Source organism: Acinonyx jubatus, chromosome A1 (assembly GCF_027475565.1).
Source record: "Acinonyx jubatus isolate Ajub_Pintada_27869175 chromosome A1, VMU_Ajub_asm_v1.0, whole genome shotgun sequence".
Classification (NCBI taxonomy): domain Eukaryota; kingdom Metazoa; phylum Chordata; class Mammalia; order Carnivora; family Felidae; genus Acinonyx; species Acinonyx jubatus.
The window spans coordinates 65,426,442-65,451,464 of NC_069380.1; the positions used below are offsets into that span (position 1 = coordinate 65,426,442).

Genomic DNA, 25,023 nt, shown 5'->3' on the forward strand with positions numbered 1-25,023 from the left:
TTTAAAAAAAGTGTTATTGTGGCAAAATATATAAAGATAACATTTACCCTCTTAACTACTTTTAAGCGTGCAATTCAATGGCACTAAGTGCATTCACAGTGTTGTGCAGCCCTGACTATCACGCACTCTCAGAACGTTTTCACCTTCCAAACAGAAACTCTGAGCCATTAAACAAGTACACCCTCTTCTCCCCTTCCCTTAGCTCCTTGCAAACCTCTAGCCTCCTTTCGGTGTCTCTGAATTTACCCCTTTTAGTTACCTCATATAAGCAGAATTGTATACCATTCCACGTCTTACGTTTACTCATCTTACTTATCCACTCATATCTACAGGTATACGTTGGGGTTGTTTCCACCTTCTGGCTACGGTGGATAATGCTATGAATGTTGGTGTACAAGTATCTGTGTGAGATCCGGCGTTCAATTCTTTCAGGGCCATATACCCAGAAGTGGAATTGCTGGGTCACATGGTAATTCTACGTCTGACTTCTTGAGGACTCGCCATGCTGTTTTCCGCAGTGGCTACATCACTTCACATTCCCACCAGTGATGCACCAGGGTTCCAACTTCCTTGCCAACATTTATTATTTTTTGCCTTTTAAACTAACAGCCATCCTAATAGGTAGGAAGTGGCATCGCAGTATAGCTTTTATTTGCATTTCCCTAACGGACTGGAGACACACGAGAATGTCTGTGCTAGAGTAACGCAGAGGACCTGACCCGTATTCCACGAACACACAGTATCATTTACAGCTTGGTGCTTTCGCTGGTCTGGCCCTTCTGCCTCAGTTTCCTCTGCTGACTGTGGGTCATCCTTTAAAACAAATCACAACTCAAATGTCATCTGCAAAAAGTTCTCTCAGAACATCTGGGTTGGGCTGGTTGACCTCACAAAAGGCCCCCACAGCTCGAGGAGCTATGGAAGGTGGGCCCAGGGGAGGTGGGGGAGGGCAAGGCCCTGGAGTAAAAGCAAGCAGTTTGAGTGAAAGTCTGTGTCGGGAGCAGATAAGCCGCAGGACCCTCCTCAGGGCAAACAGCCCAGTAGCAGTGCTGGAGGTCTCACCACTTGGATTTCCCTTCAAGATGGAGCTTGACACGCAAGCTGCCAAGACAGCTATGCTGACAGCCTATGCCTGCAGAGCCTTCGGGATCCATCTCAGTTGTCTCTGAGCAGCCTGCAGCCCATGACCGACCACAACGGGGCACCCCGCATTTCTGCCCGGTTCGAGACCTCCTCCCACACGCTGTGCTTGCTCTGGAGCTCCCTGTCCAGTCGCCTGGTGTTTGGGCAGATCTGCTGAGGCTGTCTCCCCACACCTTCGTCTCCCCTTTCTTTTCACAGCTGTCCGACCTGCACTGCAGCCCGAGGGTTCCTCCTGCACATCCTCCCTTGCACACCTTTCACAAGCATCCCCCCTCACCATAAAGTGCCTGCACCCCTACCTCTGTCTCTGTCACCCCTTCCCCGGGGATCCAACGGAGGCCGATGGTCCAACCAAGCAGGTGGGAGGTTAGGTTTGGGAACAGATCACCGCACTGTCTGCCTGGCCGGTCAAGACAATACCACCCTGAGTGGGGCATGGGTCACAGAGCGTCCCTCGCACAAGGTGGCAACCCAAATGCTAAAACTCGCAATAATTCAGGCATTTGCGAAGTTCAGGGAACAAGTCATACGAGGACAAAGGAATTGATTGGTTGTTAGTGAGTCACATGGATGCCCCACAGAGCGTGATGAAAAGCTGAGGGCGGTTAACCAACACTGACAACTTAGCGTGAGGGCCTTAGTTCTTAAACCAGGAGAACAGAAAAGGCCTGAAACCAAACTCAAAACTTAATAGTTAAAAGAAGAGTCGAAATCTTTATGGGTATCCACCCAGATGTTCCCTTCCCAAGTGTCAGGGCCCCAGGTTTTTCCAAACAGCTCGAACTCCTTCTCTCGCAGAGACAGCAGATCAAAAACAAAATCGCAACTTGGAGGAGACTGTGAAGGTGAGTGTCACCCTGAAGGATTTCAGGAAACCGGGCTGGGTCCCCATCAATTCTCCATTGAATTCACCAGTCTGGGTGGATTCTGGAAAAAATGGCTGCGGACAACTGACAGCTCAGTCAAGTAGTGGCTCCCACAGCAGCTGCTGGGCCCATGTGGCATCTCTTTTGCTAGAACAGATTCTACTGTCCCTGGAACATGGTATCCAGCCATTGATCCAGTGAATATGTTTTTTCTATCTCAATCAAAAAAGAATATCAGAAACCAGGTGCATTTAGAGTTTTGCCTCAGGGCTCTGTTACTGGTTCTGCTCTCTGAAGAGACTTGGACCTTCTGACTGTCCTGTGGAATGTCACATGCATCTATCAAACTGATGGCGTCCTGCTGATCAGGCAGAGTTAGCAGGAGCAGGTAGCACACTGGTGGCGTTGCTAATTCACGTGCAGCCTAGAGGGTGGAAGATAAACCCTATGAAGATTCAGGACTTGCCATTTCAGGAAATTCTTAGAAGAGCAGTGACGAAATCAAACTGCTGCCTCTTGCACCCCCTTCCACAAGGGAAGCACAGTGCCTGGTAGCCTCTTTGGATTCTGGAGGCCACACATTCCACACTTAGGGATGATGCTTCCGCCCATGAACAGAGTGACACAAAGGCTCTCTGGAGCAGGGAAAGGGCTGTGTGCAGCAGGTCCAAGCTGGGGAACAACTCCCCCTGCCACTCGGGCCATGTGCTCTGGTGGGCCCTGTGGTATTGGAGATGTCGGTCGTAGAAAGAGTCACAGCAGAGATGTTATGGTGAGCCCCAGTGGGGGAATCACAGTGCAAGTACCTGGGGTTCTGGGGGAGAAACTTCCCAATTACAGTGGAGAATTTTGATTTTATTTATTTATTAATTTATTTAGAGAGAATGAGAGCATGAGCTGGGGAGGGGCAGAGAGAGAGAGAGAGAGAGAGTGAGAACATGAGCTGGGGAGGGGCAGAGAGAGAGAGAGAGAGACAGTGAGAGCATGAGCTGGGGAGGGGCAGAGAGAGAGAGAGAGTGTGTGAGAGCATGAGCTGGGGAGGGGCAGAGAGAGAGAGAGAGAGAGAGAGCATGAGCTAGGGAGGGGCAGAGAGTGAGAGCATGAGCTGGGGAGGGGCAGAGAGAGAGAGAGAGAGAGTGTGAGAGCATGAGCTGGGGAGGGGCAGAGAGAGAGAGAGAGAGCATGAGCTAGGGAGGGGCAGAGAGTGAGAGCATGAGCTGGGGAGGGGCAGAGAGAGAGAGAGAGAGTGAGAGCATGAGCTGGGGAGGGGCAGAAAGAGAGAGAGAGAGAGAGTGTGAGAGAATGAGCTGGGGAGGGGCAGAGAGAGAGAGAGAGAGTGAGAGCATGAGCTGGGGAGGGGCAGAGAGAGAGAGAGAGAGTGTGAGAGCATGAGCTGGGGAGGGGCAGAGAGAGAGAGAGAGAGAGAGAGAGAGCATGAGCTAGGGAGGGGCAGAGAGTGAGAGCATGAGCTGGGGAGGGGCAGAGAGAGAGAGAGAGAGAGTGTGAGAGCATGAGCTGGGGAGGGGCAGAGAGAGAGAGAGAGAGAGCATGAGCTAGGGAGGGGCAGAGAGTGAGAGCATGAGCTGGGGAGGGGCAGAGAGAGAGAGAGAGAGTGAGAGCATGAGCTGGGGAGGGGCAGAAAGAGAGAGAGAGAGAGAGTGTGAGAGAATGAGCTGGGGAGGGGCAGAGAGAGAGAGAGAGAGAGAGTGAGAGCATGAGCTGGGGAGGGGCAGAGAGAGAGAGAGAGAGAGAGAGAGAGAGAGAGCATGAGCTGGGGAGGGGCAGAAAGAGAGAGAGTGTGTGAGAGCATGAGCTGGGGAGGGGCAGAGAGAGAGAGTGGGAGCATGAGCTGGGGAGGGGCAGAGAGAGAGAGAGTGAGAGCATGAGCTGGGGAGGGACAGAGAGAGAGAGAGAGAGCATGAGCTGGGGAGGGGCAGAGAGAGAGAGAGAGAGAGAGAGAGAGAGAGAGAGAGAGAGAGAGAGAATCCCAAGCAGGCTTTGTGCTATCAGCACAGAGCCTGATGCGGGGCTTGATCCCGTGAACCATGAGATCATGCCCTGAGCCAATATCAAGAGTCAGACACTTTACCAATGGAGCCACCCAGGTGCCCTGAGAATTTTAGGGTTTTAGAAAACAGCTCCTGGCAGTTTACTGGGCCCTGGAAGAGACAGAATGCTTGACTAGAGGACATCAAGCGACCACATTTCAGGACTGTCCATAATGTGCCAGGTTCTATTGGACTCACTATTGTGGGCTGAATTGAGCCTCCCTCCCCAAACTCATATGTTGAAGTCCCAACCTCTAATACCTCAGAATGTGACTGCATTTGGAAATAAGGGTTTCGAAGAGAGAATTAAATTAAAATGAGGTCTTGGGGGTGGGGGCGGTAATCCAATGTGAGCAATGTCCCTGTAAGAAGTGTGAATTTAGACACAGACATGAGCATGCACAGAGAGATGACCACGTGAAGACAGGGAGAAGGTCACCATCAATAAGCTAAGGAGAGAGGCTCCAGAAGAAACCAAGCCTGCCAACAACTTGATGTCAGACATCCAGCCTCCAGAACTAGGAGAAAATAAATTTCTCTTGTTTCAGCCACCCAGTCTGTGGTATTTTGTTATGGAGGCTCTAGGAAACTGACACACCCAACTAGCCATAAAGTCAGGTGGCCCCTGCAGCAGTCCATGGTAAGATAAAAATGGCCCATCAGGTCCGAGCCTGAGGAATCAGAGGGCACCAATGAGCTGCAAGAGCATTTAGGCTAGAGTCCCATGTCACCAGCTTGGTTATACCTCTCTCAGCTTACACCTGTGGCCTTGTGGAGGGTTCTGTACAACCAACTGAAAAGGGGAAGAAAAAAGAAAACCCTAAGCTTAGCTTATAGATGGGTTGGCTTGTCATGTGTATACAAACCAAAAATGGACGGATGGTGGCTGCATTAAAGCCACATAGGGGTGGCTTTAAAAGAATGTGCAAAGGAGAGATCCATGAAAGGGCAGAGCTTTGAGCAGCATACCTGGTTATTCACTCTGTAGAGAAGTGACCTGAACTGAGAAATGTATGAACTGATAGACAGTGGTGAATGGCCTGGTAAAGCCACTTCAGGGACTTGGAAGGAAAAAGACTAGAGATGCAGAGATAACACAGGTTTGGAGGCGTGTGAATGGCCACATGGGGTGGTTGGGGAGTATGAAGATCTGTTTATCCCATGTTAATGCCCACCAGAAAACAACCACCGTGGAAGAGTCACTGAACCATTTGGTAGACAAGATGAGGTGGTCAGTTAACTTTGGCTAGGCTTCACCATCAACTACCCCAGAACTGCCACAGTGGGCGTCTGAATGCAGTCACCATAGTTGTAGAGACGGAACCTACTCGTGGGGCCCCCAGCACAGATTCTCACTTACCAAGGCCAATCTAGCCACTGCCACTTCTGCACATCCATCCTGCTGGCAACAGACAAAGGCTGAGCCCCAATATGGCACGATCCCTTGAAGAAAGCCATCAGGTACTTGGTGGCAAGTTGATTCCATTGGAGCCCTTTTCATCCTGAAAGGGCCAGTGGTTTATTCTCACAAGAGATAATGTTTTCCATATGGATTTGCCCTTTCTGCCTGCAGAGCCCGAGCCAGCACCATTATCCTGCCCAGTCTTGCTTCCTCTTTTATCGTTACAGGCGTTACTTTGTCTCAGCATGTTTCCTGCACGCTCCTTTCAGATTGGCTTCCTACATTTGGTAATGTGCATGTAAGCTTTCTCCATGTCCTTTCTATGGCTGGACAGCTCATGCAGTTTGGATGCACCAGTTTATTTATCCATTCACCTATTGGACATCTTGGTTGCTTCCAAGTCTCGACAACTATGAATAATGTTACTAGAAACATCTGTGTGCAGGTTTTTGTGTGGACATAGTTTCAATTCCTTGGCGTAAATACCAAGGAGTGTGAATGCTGGATCATGTGGTAAAGGTATGTTTACTTTTGTAAGAAAACTGCCAAACTGTCTTCCAACGTGGCTGTACCATTTTGCATTCCCAACAGCAGATGTAGGAGAGTTCCTGTTGCTCCGCACCCTTGTCGGTATTTGTTGCTGTCAGTGTTCCAGATTTGGTCATTCTAATAGGTATCTAGTTTTTGTTTTAATCTGCGCTTCTCTGATGACATATGACGTAGAACGTTCATTTTTTTTTAACACTTTTGCATAAATTTGTTTCCACTGGTTTTTCATTATATGTTCTTAATGCCTGTCCAGTCATCTCCTGAGACTAAATAAATGATAAAGTTAAGCCATATTGAGTATATTAAAGTTGGGAATAAAGGCACACAAAAATATGTACAAAACTAAATGCCACAGAAAACAGTGTTTTTGTCATCTACTCTCAATGACCAGACTCTACCAAAAGACCATCTGCTCTCAGTTGGTCCCATTTTCTGCCTGTAACTTCCCAGCCTCCCCAACCTCTCACTGCCACACCTCCGTGCCTGGTCTCCTCTCCATTTCCTCTAGCTACAGCCAACCCCCAGGAGGAATTTTCTTCCCTAAACAATCGGGACTAGGGGGTCTCACTCTTTGCTTATTCTTAGCCCTCTGCCCCTCGGCCCCTCCCGACTCCTACTATGCCTACCTCTGGATCAATCCACTTTGCACATCTCAGAATTATTATTTTTTTTAATGTTTATTTATTTTGAGAAAGAGAGAGACCACAAGCAGGGGAGGGACAAAGAGAGAGGGAGAGAGAGAATCCCAAGCAGGTTCCACACTAAGCACAGAGCCCAACTAGGGGCTTGAACTCACAAACTGTGAGATCACGATCTGACCGAAATCAAGAGTCTGATGCTTAACTGACTGAGCCACCCAGGTGCCCCCACATCTCAGAATCCTGAAATGACTGTATTCAACATCAGTTTGTGTTTCACTCCTGCTTGGCAAATCCTCTTCCAACTTTGGAGCTGCTTATTCTTTTCCCGATCTCCACCTCTTCGAGGCCCTTACTCCACCCTTACCCCTCTTACTTTTAACCACCTGTGAGTGAATGACCTAGCTTTCCACCTCACGGAGGAAAGAAGTCATCACACATGCACGGAAGCCAGAAAGCTGGGCACAACCTTGAACTCCTCACCCTTTCTCAATGCAATATCCAGTCAGCTGCTTTTTCAAGCCATCTTAAAGTCTTTAGGAGAGAGAGGAATTAAAAGTATTTAATCAAGATATTTAAAATTTTTTTCTACAGCAAAATAAAAACATACCTTAGTAAAAATAAAGCCACATTCTACATTAAATACGTTACAATAGTGATACTTTTATAAATAAAATCATTTTAAATGGCAAATACATGATAAAAATCTCTCCTATGAGATTACTCATATATAGTCCAACAACTGATTTTGAAAATGTAAAAACTACATCCTTCTTTTAAAAAACATTTAACTTAATTTTACAAAATTATCTAAAGTTAAAAAGTGCTAGATATGCTTCCATTGTTCCACTTTTAAAGCAATTATATAGCATATCAGACCTTTAATAAAAAAGATGAATGAGGACAGACAGCTCATCCTATGTTGCCTAAAAATGGAAACTTGAGAGACTTTGTAGGCAGTGGGGAAGGTTGGGCAACTGAGTTCAGGGCCCGCGAAGGCTGTCGTCAGCGCAGAACTGGGCTCGGTCCTTGTTCTCAGAACCATGAGATTCCATTTTCCTGGCCCCTTCCTACGAAAGGTCTTTCTAGGACTTCTGGTGCCTAACTTTCAGGAGAAAGCTTTTTGGAAAGAATCTTGAAATTTAAATCCTATGCCAGCACCAAACCTATTCTAAAGATTGAGGTGTTTTACATTTGAATTTTATGCAAAAAGTCATGAATCTAATTCCAAAAGAAAAGAGGACACCTTTTGGTCACTTGGTTTCCCATGGCTTGTGGAGGTAGGATAATTTTCTTCTTTCTCTGAAAACTGTCTTGACTATACAAACGGTGGTTGTACTGGAAAGGGTTCCAATGCCTTTTCTGCATTCTTCCAGTTGTGAAAATTCTCTCTGTACCAGTCAACTGAGAGGAAAAAACCAAAGGACAAAAATAAAAAACAAAACACAAAACACCAGTTAATCAGCATTTACTGAGTTCCTGCTAAGTCAGAAAAATCTTACCCATCAGCCACTCAGCTAACTGTACTCAGATTCTTAATTTAAGTAAGAATCAGTCTTGCCAAAGGGATGCCTAATGAAAACAGCTTGATTTTGAACCAACCAAGGTCATTAATCACAAGATGTTTCAGTACCCGAAAACTTAGATTTAAAAGACAGTTATCGTTTGTTTGTTTGTTTTTAATTTCAAAAGTCATTCAATACTGAATGTGCTGGTATAAGTGTTGAAGAAATTCTGACTTTAAGAAATTGAGGGAGAAGGAGAGATACGTCATTTGCACTGGTTTTAAAGCTATAGGACAAGTAATTTTTTGTTCAAGTGAATGTAGCAATACAGCATTCCAGGCACAATGAGAAGGTGTGATTTTTCTTCTGTTAATATGTAAAGTCATTTTATATTGTTATATTATCAGGAAAGTTTTTCTTAGTTAAAAAATGATAAATTATCTTTGAATTTGCTTTCAAAAATTCAACACAAGTATTCTGTATGTCAAGCTCTGAATGAAGACTTTTTCTCTACATGTGAGTTTATCTTTTCTCATGAATACATTTTTAAACCGAACTTTAACATATATATATACAGATCCTATACACTTATTTTAATGGACATTTTTTCACACAACTAAATTTTGTTTGTTTCAATGTAAAAAAGGCTTCAGACACTCAAAGACTGCAACTGTCCAGATGTCATCAAATCTAAGATGCCACTGAGGTTAAAATGGACCTGTAAACGTTATTTTACATGTTACCAAGAAAAGAAAGAAAGAAAGAAAGAAAGAAAGAAAGAAAGAAAGAAAGAAAGAAAGAAAGAAAGAAAGAAAGATGCAATAATAATAAGACATTCGTGACTTTAAACCACATACCTTTAAAGGATGTGAAAAAAGTGACAAATTTGCACCTGAGAATCAATGAAATAGGTTTCTGACAAACACTGATGAGACACAGGAAGACTCATCAGAAGTCAGTCTGTGAAATTCAAGATGCTTAGGAAATAGATTACTATGGCTGGAAACATACTAAATGTAACACTTTGAAAAGTGGAAAGGATTCATCATAACATTCTACTGAATTTAGAGTGTTCTAAAAATAAATTACTTTTCCTTTAAATTTTTCTGAATCACCCCCAAATGGATCAATTCATAACGTACTTGTCTTTTTTATTCCTTCTTTCCAAGGCACTTTGGGTCTCCATCCTAAACCATGTATTTTTTCTGACTTCATTGGATATCTCATGTCATTGGTAGGTCTTAGAAAACAAAACAGATTTAAAATGACATTGTGGATATATATTTACAAATGTAAATAATGTGTGTCCATGAATCTTTACCATAGTTCACATTTTTCCTTAAAAAAATTCTCCCTGAATTTATTATAGAAAATTTGTAAAATAAAGTACATGTTAAAAAAAAAATCATCTATAATCCCAGATGCCAAACCCTCTCCGTGGCTTATCCTTTTCTGATTTCAGCCACGATCTGGGTTTGAATGCAGCCCATACCTATATGTTTGATGAATGAATAAATAAATACACATAAACTTATTAGGGCTCCTATGTTCTTATAGCAGAAAATTAAAGAGAGATAATGGTAGTTTCTGATTAAGTGAACATATCTTAGAATTTTATAAGTGTCTAAGATTTCACAACTTTTCCCCAATGTTTTAGCTTATTACTCACCTATCATTAACATAATCCACCCAGTTTTCCATTTCAGACTCTGAATTGGTCTCTTTGATCTGTGAAAATGGATTGTGTCGAATTACAAAATAAGACCAGAGAATAACAAAAGTATTACATAGCTGATTTAAAAGACTAGAAGAACAACCGCTTCAAAGTGGGGGAGACAGCTAAAATGAACAGCATTTTAGTACACTTCCTATATTTTATAACCCAAATTCCATCTGAAGCTCAGCAAAAATACACATTGCATAAACTATGGGAAAAAATTAACTTTTTTGACTTTTGGTTATTACTCAGTGTGATACTGTGATTTATAATAAGAAATATATATTTGGGGGCGCCTGGGTGGCGCAGTCGGTTAAGCGTCCAACTTCAGCCAGGTCACGATCTCGTGGTCCGTGAGTTCGAGCCCCGCATCAGGCTCTGGGCTGATGGCTCAGAGCCTGGAGCCTGTTTCTGATTCTGTGTCTCCCTCTCTCTCTGCCCCTCCCCCGTTCATGCTCTGTCTCTCTCTGTCCCAAAAATAAATAAAAAACGTTGAAAAAAAAATAAAAAAAAATAAAAAAAAAAAGAAATATATATTTGGTTTTTATCCCTGTTCCTAAAACCCTTGGAATTTCCTAAGTGATGAGAGATAAAGGTGTCTTTTGCTGTTCATAACAAGCCCCTTTTAAGCACAGAGTTTATGTTAATGAGTGAATTTTGGAAAGCCCCTAAGGAGGGGGCTGGTTGCCAACAGAACCAACCACATGTTCAGAGCGCTGGAGATTGAGTTACTCTCCAGTGGTCAATGATTTCACCAATCATGCCCACTTAATGAAGCCTCCATAAAAAACCTAAAGGATGGGGTTTGGAGAACATGTGGGCTGCTGAAAACATGGAGGTGCTGGGAGGGTGGTATGCCCAGAGAACATGGTCAATCCACAATCTTTCCTCCTCCTTGGCCCCAGGCTGCTCCTCCATCTGACTATTCCGGAGTCACACCCAGTGTGAGAAGCCAGCCATCTAGAAAGTAAACTGTTTTCCTGAACTCTGTGAGTCACTCTAGCAAAGTACCTCTGATTTATAGCCAGTTGGTCAGAAGCACAGGCGACAACCAGGTTTTGTGACTGGCATCTGAAGCAGGGGATAGTCTTGTAGACTGAGCCCTTACTTAACCTATGGCATCTGAAGCAATTTCCAGGCAGATAATGTCAGAACTGAGTTCAATTATAGGCTACCCAGCTTGTGTCTGAGCACTGCTTGGTGTGGAAGGCCCACATGGTTGGAGTCCAGAGTATTCTGAGAGTGGTATAAAGGAAGAGTTTCTATACACTGAATCCTTGACATCTATATTGATATGCATTAATACGTACCTACACTCATAGCTACAATTATTTATATATCACTGATTCTTAAGACTAGCACATACAAGTTTATATTGCTGATATTGAGATATTTGTTATAATGAGTATCTACATTTAATGTGTTAGGATTTTTATTTTCCTGAAAAGCTGTTATAAACGAGTGATATAATTTCAAATAATGACATATCTTCACGTACATTTCATTTTTTTACACGTTTACTTTCCAACTGAGTAAACTGTAAACTGTTGATTTTGACTACCTTAGTGATTACTACCACTAATTTAGTGACAATTTTGAAAACACGACCTTTCTGCAATATATACATACCAGTTGTATTAGTTCTTTGGCAAGCTGGAGAACTGACATTTCAAAATTGGTTCCGATGTTATAAATTTCACCTGGTTTCCCCTTCTTGAGGACAGTGAGAAATGCTTCTACTACATCGGTAGCATAAAGGAAATTTCTCGTTTGAAGCCCTGATCCATGAATGCAGCTAAAAAGATGAAATGAAAGGGAATCACAACGTATAAAAATGTAAGCTCTCCCAAACCAAGGTACCACAATGACTGTGTACATTCTAGAGCAGCCAATTGCCATGAGATCCTAGAAATCTTTTACTGAAAACACAAAGTCTCAAGACTTTTCTAAATTTTATCATAATTTGTAAATGATCTCCAAACCTCCTTCAGCACTCAGCAGGAAAGTGGCAAGCATCTAAATGACCCCTGAGAAATAAGTTATTCATCAATTTTCTACCTTAAATTAATTTTGAAGAAATCCATATAGCTCTGTGAATTAAATAATTCATATATAATTATATAATTCAAAATTATATAAAGATAGATGTCAAATTTTAATGCTAAAATTCAAAGTTCTAGGATACATTATTTAAGAACTGAAGTTACAAAAAAAAAGGTTGCAATGATGTTAGTAAGTAAATTACAAAGATGGATAACAGATGGTAATTATTTAAAAATCTGTCACATCGATTGGAGAAGGAATTTGTAAATTTGTTGAAACATTCAATCCTACGGCCTTCAACTCTTAAGACTTTGTGATTTTCAAGACTGGCTGTCACTGAATACTATCCATGGACCAGAAAAACATATGGGTACAAAGGTAAATGATAACATACCATTTCCTGTTGTGTTGTAGTAAAGATATAAATTTTGGAATAACCTAAAAGAATATTTAAATATTGTTTCAGACATTGGAAATTCATTGATCCATATGAATCTAACTCATCATATGATTAAAAGATGATTATTAAGAGTTATACATAGGGATAAATTCTAATTTTTCTTACCAGTTCAAGAAGAAACCTATGATAATATTGACAAGTGAAAGAACTCTAAGATAGCTTCCTATTGCACAAAGATAAGTTATCTGCTAGACGAATATAAAGACAAAATGACACATAGTGTAAAAATTCAGAAGTCTTCATGAACAGTCAGCTGTCACCACAAAAGTTCACCTCGGATTTCATTAAGGGCAGGAATCTGATCTTACTCATTGCTTTGCATACAGCACCTACACTCAGTGCTTGTGAAATTAATAAAAAGTAAATCCCAGTGACACTGAATTCAAAGAAAATTTATGTTAAACGGGGCGAGCTATATTATTAAATTAACAATGCACCTCTGAAAGATACTCCCCAAATTAAGCAAAGTAGATATTAAGACCAGTAGATCATGACACGGCCGGCCCCTTCCTTTGGGCTAAGAGATTAATGCAACCAGCTGGAAAGTGGAAAACCCTATCTCCAAATTTAAGCAGAAGAAAGCAATGGTTACTTAAAATTGGGCTTAATGATACAGAACCAACTGCACTGGTGTCTTCAGCCTCTTAACTACATTTCTTTATTCAGTACTTGTACTACTTTCTGGAAGACGTTCAGGCCAGCCAACAATAAAGAGGATCTGGGGAACGATTAGCCAGCTGATGGAGAGACAAATTTCTGTACCAGCTTCCCACATTATGTTCTGACTAGCTCTGAAATTTCTAGACTGCAAACCAGGAAGGAGTCTTCAGCAGCCAGGACAGGAGCAATGGTAGTACTCTATGGTGCTTCCGAATCCTGCCAAGTACAAGGCATTTTCAGAAGATCATCTCTCTGGATCCTTCAAAGTCCCTTCTGAGCATTTTCATTATCCCTCAATTTAAAAACCACGCTCCAAGGGCCTAAGGTCACACCAGCTGCTGTCAGGTTGAGACTTGAACTCAGGTCTCCAGACTCTAAACCTGATGAGATTTGCCTTTGGCCTATACAGCATTTATAATTATGTACAATTACAGCAGAAATTATTCTGGACAAATACTGAAGAGAGATTATTTTAAATGATGAGAAGCTACGATCACTAAAGCACACTATGGATTCAGGAATAAAATATACCTTTTCTGGATATTGATGTGGTCCGTAAACATTACTGCTTCGTGTGATGACAGCTGGAAACTTAAAGAGTTGTCGACATTAATGCAATAAGAGGTCCAACTGTAATAATTATCTAAAGACAAACAGTTCTAAAATTTGGGCAGTAACCCCACACATCTTAAGTAACCCCACACATCTTAAGGACAGAAGTGAAGGGACAGTTTTCTAATGTAAGGTTCTTGAAAAGACAGGAGAGGATGGGAGTCAGAGAAAGGCAGAGGTTCCCAAAAGGAAGAAGAGGAATATCTACTTGGACAAGTGCAGGACGAAGAGAGATAGAGATAGGGCCAGGTTTGTTAGGTTTGACAGCAGAAAAATTACAGAAATTTCTACCTGATGATTTCAGAGACTCTATCTTGGACCTCAGGTTTAGTTAGGATGTGAAACTGCAAGTTGTCTTTCTCTGAGGCACCAACCCTTACAAATAAAAGGAGCGACCACAAATGGGAAAAGGGCCAAAGTTATGGAACACAAAAGGCAAGGGAATGTCAACTTCCATTCGCGAGGAGCCAAGAGAGGTGAATCATGCAGAGAGGAGCATGCGGTAGGTCATGGAACCTGCCCTCCCTCTGTCTTCTTTCACCCGGAGGATTCTGAAATCAGGATATTCCAACCAGGTTTTCCCTACAGCTCTAATTCTCTATGTATCACTGAAGTAGGAAAAAATGTATACAAATTATTGTTTTATTATTTTTTAAATTTTTGTTTATTTTAGAGAGAGAGTGCAGGAGAGGGGCAGAGGGAGAGAGAGAAGAGAGAATCCCAAGCAGGCTCCACACTCAGCAGGTAGCCGAACACAGGGCTCGATCCCATGACCGTGAGATCATGACCTGAGCTGAAACCAAGAGTTAGATGTTTAACTGACTGAGCCACCCACAAATTATTCCTTTAAATGATGAACTGAACAAGAAGTAGGTCCTACTTTGTCCACACAATATAGGAAATAAGTATTTTAAACTCCTTAGTGTATAAACTGCTCAATCTAGGTCTTTAACTCTAAAAATGGAATGTTGCTAATCTAACTTGGAGTTTTAACACCTAAGTCCAAAGAAAAATTATTCAAGAGTTTCTGAAATCAGTTCTTACTTTATATCGTTCCCAGTAAGACTGTACAAAACACTCAGCAGCTGCTTTAGATGATGCATATGGATTTGTAGGTTGTTTGGGTGAAGATTCGTCAAATTCCTAATTTTAAAAAGATGCATTTAATAAATATGTATTATGCATAGTTTCTAAGTAGAAAAATCAGAAAACATATCACAAACCTTAAATATTAATTACTACATTTTAAAAAACATTTACTAGACCCCAACTACTTGCCTGGCATTTTTCCTAAGCGTTTTTTATATGGTAGCATTCACACTAACCCTATAAGGCAGGCAGAGAGAACAACAAGTGCAAAGGCCCTGAGACAGAGTGCGTCCAAAGGTACCACAAGGAGGTTAGTGTGAGGGAAGAGAAATGGGAGTTGAGGCCAGAGAGCTAGAGGGAGGCCAGAACCTGTGGAACCCTGAAGGTCACTGAAGCAACGTGAACAGGTTTTGAGCAGAGTAATCCCATCATCTGACTTATATTCTAAAAATTGTTCTGGCTCCTGTGTCAGACCTGATGTAGGATAACAGGGCACAAGAAGGAAAAAGGGTTCCTTCATAAAGATTGCAAAGAGAATTGAAAATGCTTCTCACGGGTGGGACTGGATATTGAGGAGAAGTGGTCAGGGTCTGCTTTTTTATTGCAAGTTTTTTCCAAACCGCTTGATTTTTTTTCACTTATGTGTTTTCATAAAAACGTAACACAGAATGAGGTCACTGCAAACACTGACTGTGAAAAATATAGATGAGAATGGAGCCATCTTTTGCATAGGAAGCATAATATGTACAAGTGATTTAAAAAGGAGAACAGATTCCAGCTGCTACAATAATTTCACATGCACCCCTTGACATTCCGATGCGCTATCCTGAATGGAAGAGAAGGGGAGTGGGCGGTATGCTCTGCTTGGCCCGTGGGAATGACATTCATCACGTTTGGACTGGGACAGAAAGGCGGGACGTGCTGTTCTCTGGTAAAAATACTGTCAGTCAAATTACATATAAATATGTACCGAGACTAGATGGTTGTTGCCATTTGGGCTGGTATTATTTGATTTGAAGAGAGGACACAAAGAACTGATAGTTTGGAGAGTCCTATAAGTGTGCATAATGAGAGGATGAAAAAGCCCAGGGTAGGTTTTACTTCTTTTATTTTAATTTTTAATTTTAATTTTATTTTACTTTTAAGTAATTGTTTCACCCAACACAGGGCTCAAACTCACCACCTCAAAATCAGGAGTCGCACACTTCACAGACTCGACAAGCCAGGCGCCCCCAGAGTAAGTTTTAATAAGACACATTTGTTTCATGGTTCATGGTAAGTGGGTGAAACATATACTTTTCTAAGCTTACCTTATCAAGACTGCCTCCATACACTTCATCTGTGCTAACGTAAATAAATTTCTCCACTCTGGCTTCATGAGCAGCACTTACCAAAACATGAGTGCCATAGACATTAACATATGTAAACTCAAAGGCACGTACAAATGAAAGATCTAAAAAAGAGAGAGAGAAAGCTAGAACAATGCCACCCAGGGGACAAAACAAACACCAAACAGTAGACTCAGGTATAAGGAAAGTTCTACTCACTTCTCTTCATTCACTACAACTGTAATAGTTTAAAAAAATAACAAAAACACATTGCTACTTATTATTGCTTTAAGCCGAAATTATAAAGTACATGTGAATTCTTAGAACCTAGAAAACTATCAGTGCTAAATTTGCAGGAAACACTGTTTCATTCTATTACTTTTTATGTTTGTTTATTCTGTCTTTCTCAAGAGCGTGCACATGCGCACTCGCATGAGAGAATGTGTGGGGGAGGAACAGAGAGAGAGGGAGAGAGAATCCCAAGCAGGTCAGCACTGTCAGCACAGAGTCTGATGTGGGGCTCAATCTCACAAACCATGAGATCATGATCTGAGCTGAAAGCAAGCAGAAAGCTTAACCGATTGAGCCACCCAGGTGCCCCAGGAAGCACTTCTATTCTAAAAAAAAAAAAGACATCTAAATTTAAAATTGTTCTTAAATTTGAAACTTGAAACATCTAGTTTCTACTAATAGAGGGCTAGGCTTTTCAGATCAACCTGCTATTGCTGAAAGAACAATAAATGCTAGATAAATTATTTTTGAAAATAAATTTACTTTGAAGACTAGATTCTCTATAACCTGGGAATGAGGGGAACTTTACTAAATATGGCTCACAATCCAGACGTAAAAGGAAAAAAAAACTGCTAACTGTGACTACATAAAAGCTCTTACACAGAAAAAAACAACCAGAAATCTATAAAGTAAAAATACAAATAAATGACAAACTGGGGAAAATACTTAAACTTTTCAGAAACAAAGGGCTAGTATATTCAATTTATAAAGAAGTTATAAGACAATAAAAAGGAATAACCCTATTGTAAATGGATAGGAGACATGAACAAATAGTTTAGATAAGAAATACAGAGGTCGTTAAGCTTAAGATGCTCACCCTCAATTATAATAATGAAAATCCAAAATGAAAACTGATAGGTACCACTTCTTACCTACCAGATTGGCAAAAATTTAAGTTTGACAATAACTTCTGTTGGTGAAGCTATAGGGGAAAGATACTTCATGCATTAGGAATAAGAATGCAAAGTGTTTTCAACCCCTAAGGAAGGAAACTTCCCAATATCTAGGCAAACTACATATGATTTTACCCCCTCAATCCTGGTTAGTAGGCTCAACTGTGTTCCCCCCAAATTCATGTTGGAGCCCTAACCTCAAGTACCTCATGGTGTGACTATATTTGGAGACAGGGCCTTTAAAGAGGTAATTAAACACAACACCATTCAGGTAAGCCCTAGTCCAACATGACTGGTGTCCTTAAAAGAAGAAATTCTGACACACAAAAAAACACTAGGGAAAACCAGGTGAGGACACAGTGAGAATGTGGCCATCCGCAAGCCAAGGACAGAAGCCTGAGAAGAAACCAACCCTGCTGGCACCTTAACCTTGGACTTCAGCCTCCAGAACTGTGAGGAATAGAATTCTGATGTTCAAGCCCCCCAGCCTGTGGTATTGTGTCATGGGGGCCCTAGCAAACTAATCCACTCTCAATTCTTGCTTCTAGGAATCTCTACCCAACATCAATTGACAAACATACAAAAGGACACTACCCAAGGACACAGGCACAAAGCCATCCATTGCAGTGCCATTTAAATAGCAATGTGTAGGAAATAAACCCAACTGGGGTACATATATGCGATGGAGTGTATGAAAATAAAAAGGAATGAGGAATATCTCTATATCCTGTTTAGAATAATCTCCTAGGTATACTGTAGAGAAAACCAAGGGAAATGATAATTTTAAAATCAGGTAATAAGGCAGAGTACTACTACTAATGAGAATTTAACAACATTCTATCTTTTGTTTAGGTGATGGCTACATGGGTATTCATGTTATCATTATTTATTTCACTTAATTCTAAATTCTTCTGAATGTATGGTATGTTTCAAATTATGAGATGTTAGACAATTAGAAGAGATCTCAGATGCACATAACAGTATAGATAATGATAATATGTTCAACTGTGTATCTACCACCCAGCTTTTAAGAAACAACATAAAAAATGCAGTTGAAGGCCCATCTCCCCAGAAGTAATCACTATATTGAATTTGGTTAAACTCGAAGTTTTAAGATAGCATTCAAGGTTATACTTCAACCTACATTATTAAAATTGTCCTTTTCTCCTGGGGGAGCATGGTATGTGCTTTTTCAAAGACATATATATTAAGTACCTACTTATTCAACCTCAATGGTGGACTTTGATTTGGACTAGTCACTGGGAAAAAAATCTTCCCATCATAATTGTAACATAAAACAATGCTTACCTACATGTGTTTGCGCAGCAAAATGTAGCACTATATCTATTTTCTCTGTTTCAAAAAGCAGTTTCACAAAGTGAGAATTACATATGTCACCCTATATAAAAAGCAAACATGAAAAAACTAAGTTTCATTGAGCACTGTCATTCGTAATAACCATTTTACTACATGAACCAAAACAATGATAAGAAAATAGAGAATAGAGAGAATAGAGAATATCTTGAAAATTCAACCAAAGGCTCAAGTAAGTATAGTAATGATGTATTTCTCCAGCATCCTAGGATATAAGATATTCAGTTCAAGATGCTTTCTTGTAAATAAGTTTCTAAAACAATATTTTATTGAGCACCAACTACTACTAAAAACTGTGCTGGCTTTTTCCCGTAACATTCCTGCCAACCTCAGGTCATTATGTTAACAGGAAACTTTTTAAACATATTTTTTTTAAGTTTGAGGTAACCATTATTGAAATATGTTTAAAGTATGACAACCAGATGACATTTTGAAAAATGTATTTTACCACAACTAAGTGAACTGTGAATATTTTTTTTAAGTTTATTTATTTATTTCGAGAGAGACAGAGACAGAGTCTCTGTCTGGGGGAGGGGCAGAGAGAGAGGGAGACAGAGAATCTCAAGCAGTCTCCAGGCTCTGAGCTGTCAGTGAAGAGCCCGACCCAGGGTTCAAACTCACAAAAATGAGATCATGACCTGAGCTGAAACCAAGAGTCGGATGCTTCACCAACTGAGCCACCCAGGTGCCTCATTATGAGTACTTTTGATGTTGTGTGTATATTTAATTCTTCTAAAAATACATATTCTCAACAATTCTTTAATGACTGAAATACTTTCATATAGAAGAAAAGAATTATAAAATGTTTGCTCAGTATATTCTTTACGATTTGTGGTTAAAAAGAGACTTTGTAGGGGCGCCTGGGTGGCTCAGTTGGTTGAGCATCCAACTTTTGATTTTGGCTCAGGTCATAGTCCTAGGGTCACAGGTTCAAGCCCTGCCCTGGGCTCCACACTGAGCATGGATTCTGCTTAGGACTCTCTCTACCCCCCTTCCCCTCTCCCCTGCTCACACATGTTCTTTCTCTCTCTCTCTCAAATAAATAAAAATGAAGAAAAAATTTTTTTAATTTTTAAACTTTTTTTTTTTAATTTACTTTTGAGAGAGAGAGAGACAGAGTGTAAGTGGGGGAGGGGCAGAGAGAAAGGGAGACACAGAATCTGAAGCAGGCTCCGGGCTCCAAGCTGTCAGCAGAGCCTGACACGGGACTTGAACTCACAAACCTTGAGATCATGACCTGAACCGAAGTCAGATGATTAACCAACTGAGCCACCCAGGTGTCCCCCCAAAAATTTTTAAATAAAAATTTTTTAAAAGAATTTATAGAATATCTCTAAAAAAAAAAAAAAAAAAACAACCCCCCCCTCCCACACACACACAAATCATGAGTTAAATAGTTTCATCTGACATTAAAATTTCCCTTTGCAAATCAATGACCTGACTCTCTGGTTTATACTTTGGACTTGTCTAAGGGTGGCCAGTAAGAATCAGCCTTCCAGAGCCAGTTAATCCACCTTCATAAGAGAAGACTATCCCAGGGTCTACATGGTGGGCTTTTTGACTATTGCCTGGCCTGAGTAACATTCCCCTTTACACCAATCTCTTTAAATCCCAGCAAGGCCTTATCAAGAAGGCTGGTAAGGACCTAAAAAATAACAAACCATTTAAGTTCAATCAGCTACCCATAGATCTGCCGACGTGCCCAATGTCACATGCTGCTTTATATGTGGTATCGATTTAAAAGTGGTATTCTCTGTAGCATGTTGTACTTCTAGAAATTAAAAGGTCTTTAAGAAGCATACTTTCCATGCCTACATTACACAAGTTTGCAAAGTAGAAAGACAGAACGTCTGAATGGCTAAAGAGGCACAGTATAATAATTATATAATTATAAGAAAACTCTCATACCTGTATAAATTTGTAGTTTTGTTTGTTAGAAATGGTTTCAAGATTCTTCAAGCTTGCACAGTAATCCAGCTTAAAATAAGTAAGTGAGGAATGGGAGAGAAACAACAGAAAAAATGATAATAGCTTTTCCTATAAAACATCAATTTATTTTAAAGACTATAGATGTTCTGCTTGTAATACAAGAACATGTCTTCTTAAAGTGTTTGCTCTTTGTGTTTTTGGAAGTCTCTGATATGTTAAAAAAGTATTTTAAAAAGTGTAATTCTGCTACCTTTTTAAAATTCAAAAAAAATTATTGTAGAAACCCCTCCTTTAAAAAATTTTCCTGCCCACATGTGCCTCCAACCATCAGAAAAGCTTACCATTTCTTACTGCAAAGGAATTAGTAATTGAAAACAAAGACACCTGTGTTATGCGTATTATGACTGATCACACTGTTTCCTGAGTTAACTGTTGGTAAATCAGTGTACAGATGGGGAAAAAATTACTGTCCATGATAGTAAGGTAGGCAAAAATTGATAAGCCCCACATATTATTCTTTGTTTATGGACTATTAGTATTATGCTTTATGACATTAAGGTAACTATCTGCATCTTGTGTTTAAAATAAAAATTCCAGTGATTACCAATCATGGCTTTTGGACTCTCCAAGGAGACTTCAATTATTACTGAAAACTTCTCAAAACTGAATTAACTTTAAGAAATAAATATGTAATTTTCCAGGAGGTGGCAGTTACAAAATCAAATAAAACAATGATAAAATCAAATAAACAGAGTATCCCAACTCCAAAAAAAGTTAATAATCACAAGATTACACTACATATTAAATTTAGGGTTGAAGATTTTCTTTTGGTAAAAATACTGCACTTAAAACCTTTAGTTTATAGTTTAAATGGACTAAGATTAAATACAGCGTGATCACATGACTATGTAGGCCCCCTAAGTTGCTCAAATGACTAAATAAAAAACTAAAATATCAGCATAAGATTTTAATATTTAAAAAAGTACATCAATGTCAGTGCATGAAACTCATTTTATAAAACTCACCTTGTCTAGATTTATGATCATATAGTTCGGATAATCTTGTACTAAAGAGACAATCACATGTGATGCGCTGTAAGAAAAAAGTATATTTTGTTAGAAAACTTAACCTTTTCCCTAAACTAAACATTTCCTAACCATTACCCTAAGCTGTTGAGTATTAGAAAACTATTCAAAGATACCTTTTCAGTTTCTGCAAAATAACAGAAATAACATAGCGATACTGAATACATACTCCCCTCCACTTTTCACTAACTTTCTCAACAGTATCATCAATAATCAACATCGATATTTGGATATGCCTTTGCACTGTGGGGAAAAGAGAATTTACTGGTTCTGGGTATAAGAAAAAATTAGTTTGACCAAATGATTTTGTCCATTTGTGCTTTGCGTGTGGGAGTAAAGCAGGGTGATAAATACAATGGGTGGTGGTCAGTACAGATAGACTGAAACTATCACGTACCTTTTAAGGGACTTTAGGTTAGGTACAACTATGCAAAAATTAAGTTAGTATGAGCACAGGAATTGTCTATGTTCACAGCACCCCTACTACAATTTCTATCTCTTGGTATAAGAATTTAGTGGTGTAAACCAGCATCCTCAGAATAACATGGGTTTCCAAGGCTAATAATGGCTGAGGCCGTCCTGAATTGGATAGCCATAGTGGCTCCTGGCTTCAGAGGACCTCGAAGTGGAACCGGAGGCATCTCAGTGAGATGATTCACCAGGTTTTCTCATACACACTAAAACACTGGGCCCCCAGGAACAAGGGCAGCCCTTGACCAAATTATGAACTCAGACTTTTGTACCTGACGGCCCTTTCACAGCATTTTCTAGGACTTGCCCTTCCAGGACCAGCACTCTCACACAAGTTCCACCCTTTTATGCTCCTCTTCTCATTAAGTAACCCCTGCCTGTCTGGTCCCCTCCTCCAAATCACAGTCAGATTAGAAGAGCTTATTTAAGGTGCTAATGGGGGAGGTTATTCCCATGTTTCTCTTCTTCCACTAGACACTGGGAGTTTCCTATTGGTACCTGTGCATTCATCCGTTCAACAACTTTTGAAGATCTTTGTAAAATAAGCCAGGCATTCTTATAAACACTGGTTGAAAACAATAATCTCTGCCCTCATCGGTTTACATTCTAGAGTGGGGATGCAGACAATAAGCAAGTAAACACTAATACGCAATATAATTTCAGGTAGTGATTACTGCGTTAGTTGAGAAAGGGGCTATTTTAGGTAAGATGGCCAGGTAACACCTCTCCCAGGAGGTGATGTCTAAGTAGCCATCCGAATTGAGTGATGCAAGCGGCCTAAGCAAAGAGGAAGCAAGTGCAAAGGCCTCAAGACAGGAGGAACGGGCCTCAGGTGTTTACAGGAACTCCAAAAGAGTAAGTGTGGCAGGCACAGAAAAGCCAAGAGGTAGAATGGCAGATCAGTTTGGAAAAGTAGGGCGTGGACACTTGAGTCTTGTAGATATGTTAAAGAGTTTGGATTTTATTCTAAGTTTGACAGGAACCACTAGGGTAAAACTCTATGCACTTATTTACTCAATAAACACTGACTTCTGTGGGAAGAACAGACTTTAGGGGAACAAGAGTGGAAGCAGTATGACCAATTGGGAAGTAACAGTAGTAATCTAGGCAGAAGAAGACAGTAACGTGGACTAGGGTAGGAGGGCGGGGCGGGGGGTGGGGTGGCGGTGTGAGAAGTGTTTGCTTTGAAAGTAGTGATAGAGGACTCACTGATTGAATATGGGTGTGAGAGGTAAAGAGCCATCACACATCTAGTCCAGGTCAAAGCACTAACAGAGGGGTGTTTGTTAAAGCCCGCTAACTAAATGAATGTGCTACTGTAACCCAAAAATGGTTGCTTGGCGCCTATATGTAGAAGGCCTGTGTACGGAAGGGGTGGGCTGGAGGCTGGGGCAGTCGAGGAAGCTTACTGCAACGTGGGTGCACTCAGAAGAGTGACAGGTGCATCCCAGGCCAGGTAAGAGGACAGACGGTACCACAGCACTTTGGTTTTGGTTGGGAAGCATCTTAAAGAAGTCGGAGTTTCAAAGGAACCAAGACTTTTCTGGCGGAGGCGGGGACGGGGGGCGGGGGGGGGGTGATGGCAGAAGGTAGGCTGATCCTAGTCATGCGTTAAGACCCTTCCCATTTCAGACCCCCTAAGCTGGTCCCAAGTTGCCAAGAGCAAGTAGAGGTGCAGAAAAAGGTTGGGGTTTCTGGGGAGCCACTACTCGGCCAGCGACGCCGTTACCTACATGAAACCAGCACCCCCGGTCACCAGGAGCCGCTTCGCAAAACTGCCGGGAGGACCCAAGGGCTCCGCCCTGCCCGCAGCCGACATCTCCCAGCTCAGCAGTGCCTAGCAGCGTAAAGCGCCAGATCTGTACACCGTAGGTAAGTTCCACCGCGACTCTTCGCGACACGTCTCGCTGCCCCGACACGTCAGTGGGGTGGGCAGCAGCAGCTTCCGGAGCTGGGCCGACTTATCCCCGCCCACTGCGGGCTGGGCGGGGCCCGCGGGGGAGCGGGCGGCGCAGCGCTACTGCGCAGGCGCAGCCCTTCTCCGTTCAAGCCCACCGGGTTAAGCGCAATTGGGGTGGCTGGGAAGATGAGGTCAGGTACGGTTCGTGACAAGTGACACCAGTATGGATCGGCTTTTTACTTAGATACGCAGATGTCGGAGTTATGAATGATTACCTTCTTTTCATTCTTGTACTGCAACGATCTCCACCAACTGTTTACCACCAGTTGAGCTGAGAACAGGCGTTCTCGCAAAGTGTGGAAATAGGAGGTTAGAATTGCAAAATGCCTTTTACTTTGTTAATATTTTTACCGACAACGCAGGCTGCTGACCGCAGTGGTAAAGATATTTCCTAGATTCTGCCCTTACACTCCCTCTTTATCCCTATGCTCCAGCCTGCCTGCCCTTCTCGCTCTTCCTTGAATTTGTCAGGTCTGCTACTTCTCCTGGGCCTCTCCCCAGATATCTGCCTAGTTTTTACCGATACTTCGTCAGTTCTCCGCCTGAATGTCACCCTTCTAGAGAGTCCTTCTTTGACCACCCCGATTAAGATAGCAAGCTCTACCCCAGCCCTGCAGAACCACTTTATCCTTCTTTCATTTTCTACATAGTGGTCATTGCTGTCAATTAACTGCTCATTGATACTGCTCCATGAGGTCAGGGGCTCCGTTTTGTTTTTTGCCTAATGCCCAGGCCATGGGACAAGGCCTGGGACAGAATAAATGACCAGTTAATGTTGTTGAATAGATGAATAGATATGTTGGTTGTTGTTTTTTTTCTTTTTTCATGTAATGTGTTGGCAAAGTCTAAAAAGAATGAGAATACGCAGTATATGTGGAAATGCCATTTGTTACAACTTTTTTCAGGGGCAAAGTGGTAACATATATGAAAAGTTCAAATGTACATACCCTATGATCCCCA

General features: G+C 41.4%; 1 protein-coding gene across 3 annotated transcripts; it reads right to left on the minus strand.

The window, feature by feature from the left end:
- Nucleotides 1-1,837: 1,837 nt before the first annotated feature.
- Nucleotides 1,838-24,079, minus strand: TGDS (TDP-glucose 4,6-dehydratase). Of its 3 annotated transcripts, none has more exons than XM_027065092.2 (13): nt 23,837-24,078; nt 21,573-21,639; nt 20,527-20,595; nt 18,553-18,643; nt 16,124-16,185; nt 14,688-14,786; nt 13,563-13,622; nt 12,306-12,349; nt 11,498-11,663; nt 9,821-9,879; nt 9,294-9,391; nt 5,418-8,050; nt 1,838-2,433 (listed from the first exon to the last, which is right to left on the minus strand). In XM_027065092.2, the coding sequence occupies exons 1-12, from the start codon at nt 23,920-23,922 to the stop codon at nt 7,965-7,967; spliced, it is 987 nt and encodes a 328-aa protein (XP_026920893.1). In that variant the 5' UTR covers nt 23,923-24,078; the 3' UTR covers nt 1,838-2,433; nt 5,418-7,964. The 3 variants fall into 3 exon arrangements, with proteins under 3 accessions (XP_026920893.1, XP_014937917.1, XP_014937918.1); XM_015082431.3 differs by having other exon boundaries at nt 16,043-16,185; nt 23,837-24,077; XM_015082432.3 differs by lacking the exon at nt 9,294-9,391 and having other exon boundaries at nt 16,043-16,185; nt 23,837-24,079.
- Nucleotides 24,080-25,023: the final 944 nt, after the last annotated feature.